The sequence below is a fragment of the Gymnoscopelus microlampas genome (assembly GCF_963454915.1).
Source record: "Gymnoscopelus microlampas genome assembly, chromosome: 22".
Classification (NCBI taxonomy): Eukaryota; Metazoa; Chordata; class Actinopteri; order Myctophiformes; family Myctophidae; genus Gymnoscopelus; species Gymnoscopelus microlampas.
The window spans coordinates 43,562,269-43,574,768 of NC_139959.1; the positions used below are offsets into that span (position 1 = coordinate 43,562,269).

A 12,500-nucleotide genomic window follows, 5' to 3' on the forward strand; every position below is an offset into this window, starting at 1 on the left:
AGAGTGTACAAATGGAACCAAATGGACCCGTTAGGGTCCATTTGGTTCCATTTGTACACTCTCAGAGTTACAGACCCATAAGGGTCCATTTGGTTCCTATCCATCATTTAGCTGGGGACCCCCTGGAACCCCTGCAAGTACCCCTGGGGGTCCACAGACCCCACTTTGAGAACCAATGATCTAATGCATGTGTAAGACCATTGTGTTTGTATCGTGTTAAAGGTATAATGCATAGTTTTCTATGCCTTTCGGGGGGTTTTAGGGGTTTGATCCCTTATTTTAATCTGTGGGAGGAGCCAAACCTAACCTTGTCATAGCGTAGATTCTGCTGAACTTGTTTCTCTTTGAGGTCAGTCTGAGAAACGTCCAATAATCACCACAGCGCCTCCCTCTGGTGGAATATGTCTTAAATAACACGCCGCTGAATTCAGTCCTCGACCAATCAGAATCAAGCATTCAACCATGCCATGTAATAAAGAACAATACAGATGTTTTACAATCTGTAAACTATGATTTAATGACATTAAATATGAATTATTATTATATTAATAAAGAACAATACAGATGTTTTACAACCTGTAAACTATGATTTAATGACATTAAATATGAATTATTTATATTAATAAAGAACAATACAGATGTTTTACAACCTGTAAACTATGATTTAATGACATTAAATATGAATTATTTATATTAATAAAGAACAATACAGATGTTTTACAACCTGTAAACTATGATTTGATTACATTAAATATGAATTATTATTATATTAATAAAGAACATGTTAGTAGATTGACATTAACTTTTAGTATTTGTTTGTTTTTCAGAGCTTTACCTGCAGGAGACGTTTAAACCTCTGGTTCACATCTCACCTGATGCCAGGTATACTGTGTGTGTGTGTGTGTGTGTGTGTGTGTGTGTGTGTGTGTGTGTGTGTGTGTGTGTGTGTGTGTGTGTGTGTGTGTGTGTGTGTGTGTGTGTGTGTGTGTGTGTGTGTGTGTGTGTTTCTTCTCTTGTGTTTCTACATATATTCTAGAATGTCCTCCATAGATTTCATCATCAATAAGACGGTTGAGGAAATTACAGAGGATCTTGTTCACCAGGGCCTGTAATGGGGGTTGGGGGTGTTAAAACTAGAGCTGAAACAACAATCTAGAAATAATGACTTGCACTTCTCTAGTTACCACCCACCAGGTTTAACCCTTGAAGCCCTGAAGAAGCATCTGTGTCACTTTTAGATTTGAGCTAAAAAGCATTATTTTACACTTTGGCTATTCAAAAATAGCAGATCTACAAGCTCGTAGCGCGGCACCGAGTGCCGCGCTACGAGCTTGTAGATCTGATATTTTTGAAAAATCGTATAAATGTGTGCACATCTTTTAATATATATATATATTGTTTTAAAGCAAAAAAATGTAACTCGAATCTTTGCTTCCGGGGGTCCCTGGAACATATATTTTTAGATGGGGGTCCGTGGCTAAATACATGTCATTTTGGGGGTCCTTGACATGGAAAGAAGAACCACTGATATTATGGCGTTTTTTTCAAAAAACTGTTAAATCCCCCAGAAGCAAAGATTTGAGTTACAAATGTTCGCTTTTCTAACTCAAATCTCAAGATTTGCAAAAAAATAACGATATTTCTAAAATAGCAGATCTACAAGCTCATAGCGTGGCACTCGGTGCCGCGCTATGAGCTTGTAGCTCATAGCGTGGCACTCGGTGCCGCGCTATGAGCTTGTAGATCTGCTATTTTTTGAATAGCCAAAGAGTAAAAAAAATGCTTTTTAGCTCAAATCAAAAAGTGACACAGATGCTTCTTCAGGGCTTAAAGGGTTAAAGAAGGGCCTACCCTATAGCCAGTTACTGAGGGTTAAGAGAATCTGTAGCACAGATGCTGCTTTTGAAAAAGCAAGCAAAGGATCTAAATCAATGCCAAAGGCTATAATAATAAGGTCTTAAATGACTGTTTACACAAGGTGCGTAACATCAACAGAACCAGTTTATTGACTTCTAAACCTCCACGGCCAGGAGAGTCTAAAATTGTGCTGTCTACCCCTTTTTCTCCAAATTGCAATGAAGTTAAAGGACGATTTCACCACTTTTCAACATATCTTCATATAATAGGTCCTCACTAATGCTCATGATAAAATGATTTAAAAAAATTGTAATCAGTCTGTGTCTCAGAGGAGGGCTGTAGACAGTTCAGAAACCCGTCTACCAGTGACATCATCGATGGGGAATCCAAGCTAATAGAAACTGCAGGCTTTGTATTCCTGGAAAGTTGCAATGCAATAATAGATCCCATTGTTCTCGCCTTAATAAAAATCTGAATAAAAAAATTGTAATCTTTTTGGAAAAAAAAAATCCTGCCTAACGATGATGTCATTGGTAGACGGGTTTCTGGACTGTCCACAGCCCTCCTATGAGACACAGACCAAGTAGAAACAATTTTTCAACATATCTTCACCTATTATATGAAGATATGTTGAAAAGTGGTGAAGTCGTCCTTTAAGAAGATTGTCCAAAAATACTGGTACATTCTATCCACTGATCCTGTTATAGGTCACGTGTTTAAAACACCCCCAAAGTTTGCACATAAACGAGCCCAAAATGTAAGAGACTCACTGGTCAGAGCAGATTGTTACGTACCTCCTAAACATTTCATGTCAGACCCACCTACAGGCAATTTTCCATGTTCAGGTTGTCTTCAATGTAACGCTATGATTAAAGGTGACACAGTGCTGCACCCTCACACTGGCAAAAAGATTAATATCAAGAGTAGAATTACATGCAAAAAGAAATATGTGGTCTACCTGTTGAAATGTCCATGTGGACTCTGCTATGTAGGCAAAACAAAGAGAGAATTGAAAATAACAATTGGCGAACACAAATCAAATTATTAGAAATAGGGATGAGAAATCCCCGGTAGCGAGACACTTTAATTCAGTAGGACACGAGGTGTGTTCGTTGAGATTTCAAGGCATTGAGACTGTACATCCCTTAAAGAGAGGTGGTAACAGAGATAGGCTTCTTCCTACAAAGAGAAGCTCTTTGGATACACAATCTACAGACAGAACACCCCGAGGGGTTAAACGAGGAACTGCTACTGGGCTGTTTTTTTTTTTATAAACGTCATGAATTTGGAATTGGGGTTGTGATTGTGCATTCAGAGAAGTGCAAGCTTATTATTAATTGTGTATTTCTCTGACTGTTTTCTATTTTGTTTTGTTTTGTCATGAAATGTGTATTTCACATGTATCACTCGATTCCTATTCATGACAGTCAAGGAGTCAAGGGAGTGTACTTATATGAACTATATTTTTTGAAAAATGATCTACTGGTATTTGACTAATTTTATATGTAATGGATCAGAGTCCCCTAATCAAAGAGGGGTATAGGGATTAATGTGATGTATAAACAACTGTTGGGAAGGACCCGCTGAACCACTGTATGGTTACTGGTTAGGTGGGTTGTGTTCGCCCTTGTCCATTGATTATTCGACACAGATGACAATGGTGGAAAGTGAGGACCATTTATTCTCCTTATTGAACAGGTAATACTACACAGCAGGGTTGTGTGTGGTTTCTGTAATAAGCAGAATATAACAGGGAATGATTGCCCTTGTAAATTGTACATCATAATGGTCACATGTACTGTAAACAGGTCTATATTAACAGATACAAACCAAATGAATAATGGCCTCTCTGAAAAGGTGCTCTTAACTTCACAGTTCAGCTTAGCTGCTCAAATTACATTCATACAGTGTATATGGCAACTGTATCTGCCCAACTGGGGTTAGAAGCACAAATGCAGCTTATATTAGAAGTAGTAGTTACCCAAACGTATCACACTGATCTTTCTAAGAAACAAGTGCAGTGACATTACTCTTCCTCATCAACACAACACGTGTAAGTGCATACAGTAACAGTAAACGATACAAACGAACCATCGATAGCATTTCTCTGACCGTCGGTCACTATTACAGAGTGACGAGGCAGTTAGCTGCTAGTTAGCATTAGCAGGTATTCAGCTTGGTTACAAGACCCGTAACGGGACAATAGGTTATATATCGACTTCATGAGAACTTACGTTTATCATACACGCACACAGGCACTCTGGTGTGTAGCAGACATAAGTAAACTAGACTTAATATGTCTAAATAGTGCAAACGTTATCTTTACAAACGGAGCGTCTCTTGCTTCGAACGTTCAGCTCTCTGTTCTTTGTTCTCGCGAGATGAGGTACAGTCTTACTAACAGGGCTCGCTGTAGTCTCGCGAGGGGCGTAACAGTCTCTCGGGCAGAAGGGGGGGGGGGGGGGGGGAGAGGGGGAGAGAGAGAGAGGGCGCAGTCTTTCTAACAACAACTGTAATGAGGCCTATGAACTAGCCTGTTTTTAGTCGGACCGATTTCCGTGTTGCACCCCGGTCCCCCTAACCAAATGTTTACATTTTCATACACGCTGAGGAAGGCTTGACGCCGAAACGCGTCCTGTGTTGTCCGTGCTGCATATGAATTAAAAGTACCAGAAGGACTTTGGAGCGCTGGCTATTGTTGCTTTATTTACTGTGAATCTTCGTGAGCCGTGCACCTGTAAACTGCTTCATATATACCGAGAGTGCTCGTTGTTATTTTCTATTGTGTGTGTGTGTGTGTGTGTGTGTGTGTGTGTGTGTGTGTGTGTGTGTGTGTGTGTGTGTGTGTGTGTGTGTGTGTGTGTGTGTGTGTGTGTGTGTGTGTGTGTGTGTGTGCGTGCGTGCGTGCGTGCGTGCGTGTTTTAGACTCAATGGAAGCTTTTGATGTCTTTGATTATTCATAAAAGTAGTCCATACCCAATTACCATGTAGTTCCCTCTCTCTCTCTCTCTCTCTCTCTCTCTCTCTCTCTCTCTCTCTCTCTCTCTCTCTCTCTCTCTCTCTCTCTCCTGTGTGTCTCTATGTCTCTCTCTCTCAGTGTATTCGAGGCGGTGTATTCGTTGATAAAGAACCAGATCCATCGCCTGCCGGTGGTCGACCCGGTCAGCGGCAACGCACTGTACATCCTGACCCACAAGAGGATCCTCAAGTTCCTGCAGCTCTTTGTGAGTAGATCTACAAGCCCTATAGTTTACTGAGACACTACACTGTCTCTGTATTCTATGATCCTATAGTTTACTGAGACACTACACTGTCTCTGTATTCTATGATCCTATAGTTTACTGAGACACTACACTGTCTCTCTGTATTCTATGATCCTATAGTTTACTGAGACACTACACTGTCTCTGTATTCTATGATCCTATAGTTTACTGAGACACTACACTGTCTCTGTGTATTCTATGATCCTATAGTTTACTGAGACACTACACTGTCTCTCTGTATTCTATGATCCTATAGTTTACTGAGACACTACACTGTCTCTGTATTCTATGATCCTATAGTTTACTGAGACACTACACTGTCTCTGTATTCTATGATCCTATAGTTTACTGAGACACTACACTGTCTCTCTGTATTCTATGATCCTATAGTTTACTGAGACACTACACTGTCTCTGTATTCTATGATCCTATAGTTTACTGAGACACTACACTGTCTCTGTGTATTCTATGATCCTATAGTTTACTGAGACACTACACTGTCTCTCTGTATTCTATGATCCTATAGTTTACTGAGACACTACACTGTCTCTGTATTCTATGATCCTATAGTTTACTGAGACACTACACTGTCTCTGTATTCTATGATCCTATAGTTTACTGAGACACTACACTGTCTCTGTATTCTATGATCCTATAGTTTACTGAGACACTACACTGTCTCTCTGTATTCTATGATCCTATAGTTTACTGAGACACTACACTGTCTCTCTGTATTCTATGATCCTATAGTTTACTGAGACACTACACTGTCTCTGTATTCTATGATCCTATAGTTTATTGAGACACTACACTGTCTCTCTGTATTCTATGATCCTATAGTTTACTGAGACACTACACTGTCTCTGTATTCTATGATCCTATAGTTTACTGAGACACTACACTGTCTCTCTGTATTCTATGATCCTATAGTTTACTGAGACACTACACTGTCTCTGTATTCTATGATCCTATAGTTTACTGAGACACTACACTGTCTCTGTGTATTCTATGATCCTATAGTTTACTGAGACACTACACTGTCTCTCTGTATTCTATGATCCTATAGTTTACTGAGACACTACACTGTCTCTGTATTCTATGATCCTATAGTTTACTGAGACACTACACTGTCTCTGTATTCTATGATCCTATAGTTTACTGAGACACTACACTGTCTCTCTGTATTCTATGATCCTATAGTTTACTGAGACACTACACTGTCTCTGTATTCTATGATCCTATAGTTTACTGAGACACTACACTGTCTCTGTGTATTCTATGATCCTATAGTTTACTGAGACACTACACTGTCTCTCTGTATTCTATGATCCTATAGTTTACTGAGACACTACACTGTCTCTGTATTCTATGATCCTATAGTTTACTGAGACACTACACTGTCTCTGTATTCTATGATCCTATAGTTTACTGAGACACTACACTGTCTCTGTATTCTATGATCCTATAGTTTACTGAGACACTACACTGTCTCTCTGTATTCTATGATCCTATAGTTTACTGAGACACTACACTGTCTCTCTGTATTCTATGATCCTATAGTTTACTGAGACACTACACTGTCTCTGTATTCTATGATCCTATAGTTTATTGAGACACTACACTGTCTCTCTGTATTCTATGATCCTATAGTTTACTGAGACACTACACTGTCTCTGTATTCTATGATCCTATAGTTTACTGAGACACTACACTGTCTCTCTGTATTCTATGATCCTATAGTTTACTGAGACACTACACTGTCTCTCTGTATTCTATGATCCTATAGTTTACTGAGACACTACACTGTCTCTGTATTCTATGATCCTATAGTTTACTGAGACACTACACTGTCTCTCTGTATTCTATGATCCTATAGTTTACTGAGACACTACACTGTCTCTCTGTATTCTATGATCCTATAGTTTACTGAGACACTACACTGTCTCTCTGTATTCTATGATCCTATAGTTTACTGAGACACTACACTGTCTCTGTATTCTATGATCCTATAGTTTACTGAGACACTACACTGTCTCTCTGTATTCTATGATCCTATAGTTTACTGAGACACTACACTGTCTCTCTGTATTCTATGATCCTATAGTTTACTGAGACACTACACTGTCTCTGTATTCTATGATCCTATAGTTTACTGAGACACTACACTGTCTCTGTATTCTATGATCCTATAGTTTATTGAGACACTACACTGTCTCTCTGTATTCTATGATCCTATAGTTTACTGAGACACTACACTGTCTCTGTATTCTATGATCCTATAGTTTACTGAGACACTACACTGTCTCTCTGTATTCTATGATCCTATAGTTTACTGAGACACTACACTGTCTCTCTGTATTCTATGATCCTATAGTTTACTGAGACACTACGCTGTCTCTCTGTATTCTATGATCCTATAGTTTACTGAGACACTACACTGTCTCTGTGTATTCTATGATCCTATAGTTTACTGAGACACTACACTGTCTCTGTATTCTATGATCCTATAATTTACTGAGACACTACACTGTCTCTCTGTATTCTATGATCCTATAGTTTACTGAGACACTACACTGTCTCTCTGTATTCTATGATCCTATAGTTTACTGAGACACTACACTGTCTGTCTCTCTGTATTCTATGATCCTATAGTTTACTGAGACACTACACTGTCTCTCTGTATTCTATGATCCTATAGTTTACTGAGACACTACACTGTCTCTCTGTATTCTATGATCCTATAGTTTACTGAGACACTACACTGTCTCTGTATTCTATGATCCTATAGTTTACTAAGACACTACACTGTCTCTGTATTCTATGATCCTATAGTTTACTGAGACACTACACTGTCTCTGTATTCTATGATCCTATAGTTTACTGAGACACTACACTGTCTCTCTGTATTCTATGATCCTATAGTTTACTGAGACACTACACTGTCTCTGTATTCTATGATCCTATAGTTTATTGAGACACTACACTGTCTCTCTGTATTGTATGATCCTATAGTTTACTGAGACACTACCCTGTCTCTCTGTATTCTATGATCCTATAGTTTACTGAGACACTACACTGTCTCTGTATTCTATGATCCTATAGTTTATTGAGACACTACACTGTCTCTCTGTATTCTATGATCCTATAGTTTACTGAGACACTACACTGTCTCTCTGTATTCTATGATCCTATAGTTTACTGAGACACTACACTGTCTCTCTGTATTCTATGATCCTATAGTTTACTGAGACACTACACTGTCTCTCTGTATTCTATGATCCTATAGTTTACTGAGACACTACACTGTCTCTCTGTATTCTATGATCCTATAGTTTACTGAGACACTACACTGTCTCTATGTATTCTATGATCCTATAGTTTACTGAGACACTACACTGTCTCTCTGTATTCTATGATCCTATAGTTTACTGAGACACTACACTGTCTCTCTGTATTCTATGATCCTATAGTTTACTGAGACACTACACTGTCTCTCTGTATTCTATGATCCTATAGTTTATTGAGACACTACACTGTCTCTCTGTATCCTATAGTTTACTGAGACACTACACTGTCTCTCTGTATTCTATGATCCTATAGTTTACTGAGACACTACCCTGTCTCTCTGTATTCTATGATCCTATAGTTTACTGAGACACTATACTGTCTCTCTGTATTCTATGATCCTATAGTTTACTGAGACACTACACTGTCTCTATGTATTCTATGATCCTATAGTTTACTGAGACACTACACTGTCTCTCTGTATTCTATGATCCTATAGTTTACTGAGACAGTACACTGTCTCTCTGTATTCTATGATCCTATAGTTTACTGAGACACTACACTGTCTCTCTGTATTCTATGATCCTATAGTTTACTGAGACACTACACTGTCTCTCTGTATTCTATGATCCTATAGTTTACTGAGACACTACACTGTCTCTCTGTATTCTATGATCCTATAGTTTACTGAGACACTACACTGTCTCTATGTATTCTATGATCCTATAGTTTACTGAGACACTACACTGTCTCTCTGTATTCTATGATCCTATAGTTTACTGAGACACTACACTGTCTCTGTATTCTATGATCCTATAGTTTACTGAGACACTACGCTTTCTCTCTGTATTCTATGATCCTATAGTTTACTGAGACACTACACTGTCTCTGTATTCTATGATCCTATAGTTTACTGAGACACTACACTGTCTCTGTATTCTATGATCCTATAGTTTACTGAGACACTACGCTTTCTCTCTGTATTCTATGATCCTATAGTTTACTGAGACACTACACTTTCTCTCTGTATTCTATGATCCTATAGTTTACTGAGACACTACACTGTCTCTCTGTATTCTATGATCCTATAGTTTACTGAGACACTACACTGTCTCTCTGTATTCTATGATCCTATAGTTTACTGAGACACTACACTGTCTCTCTGTATTCTATGATCCTATAGTTTACTGAGACACTACACTGTCTCTCTGTATTCTATGATCCTATAGTTTACTGAGACACTACACTGTCTCTCTGTATTCTATGATCCTATAGTTTACTGAGACACTACACTGTCTCTATGTATTCTATGATCCTATAGTTTACTGAGACACTACACTGTCTCTCTGTATTCTATGATCCTATAGTTTACTGAGACACTACACTGTCTCTGTATTCTATGATCCTATAGTTTACTGAGACACTACGCTTTCTCTCTGTATTCTATGATCCTATAGTTTACTGAGACACTACACTGTCTCTGTATTTTATGATCCTATAGTTTACTGAGACACTACACTGTCTCTGTATTCTATGATCCTATAGTTTACTGAGACACTACGCTTTCTCTCTGTATTCTATGATCCTATAGTTTACTGAGACACTACACTTTCTCTCTGTATTCTATGATCCTATAGTTTACTGAGACACTACACTGTCTCTCTGTATTCTATGATCCTATAGTTTACTGAGACACTACACTGTCTCTGTATTCTATGATCCTATAGTTTACTGAGACACTACACTGTCTCTCTGTATTCTATGATCCTATAGTTTACTGAGACACTACACTGTCTGTCTGTATTCTATGATCCTATAGTTTACTGAGACACTACACTGTCTCTCTGTATTCTATGATCCTATAGTTTACTGAGACACTACACTGTCTCTGTATTCTATGATCCTATAGTTTACTGAGACACTACTGTAATGGCAGCTTTTTACATGTTACTTTATGTAAAATAAACAGATCAGGAAGATGCAGGACTCAGTTGTCAGGAACCCAACTCCATAGTTTATTGTAGATCTCATCACAGCAGAGAGAGACTAGTGTCTCCCTCTGGAGCTTCCCCCATCCCCCCCCCATCTCCAATCTCTCCCAGACATTTATACAAAGAGGAGAAGTACACATGCGGTAACAACAGATGGTCACTCCTTACATGGGCTTTATTCTATAACTGACTCGCACCTAGTCGGCACGTTTGAAATAGTTTAGCATGAGTCGGCTGTTTGCAAGGAGTTTGTCAAGGAGAGGAGTTTAACAAGAAAGAACAGGTGATGATTGGTGCATCTACCAATACATTCCATTTATCAATACCACAATGACTGTTATATGAATTTTTCCACCACACTACACTGTCTCTGTATTCTATGATCCTATAGTTTACTGAGACACTACACTGTCTCTCTGTATTCTATGATCCTATAGTTTACTGAGACACTACACTGTCTCTGTATTCTATGGTCCTATAGTTTACTGACACACTACACTGTCTCTGTATTCTATGATCCTATAGTTTACTGAGACACTACACTGTCTCTGTATTCTATGATCCTATAGTTTACTGAGACACTACACTGTCTCTCTGTATTCTATGGTCCTATAGTTTACTGAGACACTACACTGTCTCTCTGTATTCTATGGTCCTATAGTTTACTGAGACACTACATTGTCTCTGTATTCTATGGTCCTATAGTTTACTGAGACACTACACTGTCTCTGTATTCTATGGTCCTATAGTTTACTGAGACACTACACTGTCTCTGTATTCTATGATCCTATAGTTTACTGAGACACTACACTTTCTCTCTGTATTCTATGATCCTATAGTTTACTGAGACACTACACTTTCTCTCTGTATTCTATGATCCTATAGTTTACTGAGACACTACACTGTCTCTCTGTATTCTATGATCCTATAGTTTACTGAGACACTACACTGTCTCTGTATTCTATGATCCTATAGTTTACTGAGACACTACACTGTCTCTCTGTATTCTATGATCCTATAGTTTACTGAGACACTACACTGTCTCTCTGTATTCTATGATCCTATAGTTTACTGAGACACTACACTGTCTCTGTATTCTATGATCCTATAGTTTACTGAGACACTACACTGTCTCTGTATTCTATGATCCTATAGTTTACTGAGACACTACACTGTCTCTCTGTATTCTATGATCCTATAGTTTACTGAGACACTACACTGTCTCTGTATTATATGGTCCTATAGTTTACTGAGACACTACACTGTCTCTGTATTCTATGATCCTATAGTTTACTGAGACACTACACTGTCTCTGTATTCTATGATCCTATAGTTTACTGAGACACTACACTGTCTCTCTGTATTCTATGATCCTATAGTTTACTGAGACACTACACTGTCTCTGTATTCTATGGTCCTATAGTTTACTGAGACACTACACTGTCTCTGTATTCTATGATCCTATAGTTTACTGAGACACTACACTGTGTCTCTGTATTCTATGATCCTATAGTTTACTGACACACTACACTGTCTCTCTATATTCTATGATCCTATAGTTTACTGAGACACTACACTGTCTCTGTATTCTATGATCCTATAGTTTACTGATACACTACACTGTCTCTCTGTATTCTATGATCCTATAGTTTACTGAGACACTACACTGTCTCTCTGTATTCTATGATCCTATAGTTTACTGAGACACTACACTGTCTCTCTGTATTCTATGATCCTATAGTTTACTGAGACACTACACTGTCTCTCTGTATTCTATGATCCTATAGTTTACTGAGACACTACACTGTCTCTCTGTATTCTATGATCCTATAGTTAACTGAGACACTACACTGTCTCTCTGTATTCTATGATCCTATAGTTTACTGAGACACTACACTGTCTCTCTGTATTCTATGATCCTATAGTTTACTGAGACACTATACTGTCTCTCTGTATTCTATGATCCTATAGTTTACTGAGACACTACACTGTCTCTCTGTATTCTATGATCCTATAGTTAACTGAGACACTACACTGTCTCTCTGTATTCTATGATCCTATAGTTTACTGAGACACTACACTGTCTCTGTATTCTATGATCCTA

The 12,500-nt window shown here is 38.3% G+C and overlaps 1 protein-coding gene across 1 annotated transcript in view; it reads left to right on the forward strand.

Annotated features, from left to right (window-relative positions):
* LOC311038667 (5'-AMP-activated protein kinase subunit gamma-2-like) overlaps positions 1-12,500 on the forward strand; it is a gene marked incomplete at its 3' end in the record, with an annotated part of 48,659 nt that overhangs the window by 20,188 nt on the left and 15,971 nt on the right. The window contains exons 11-12 of the mRNA XM_084048237.1: positions 828-882; positions 4,955-5,081. Coding sequence (XP_083904363.1) covers positions 828-882; positions 4,955-5,081 — 182 coding nt within the window. The remainder of the gene's footprint in view (positions 1-827; positions 883-4,954; positions 5,082-12,500) is intronic.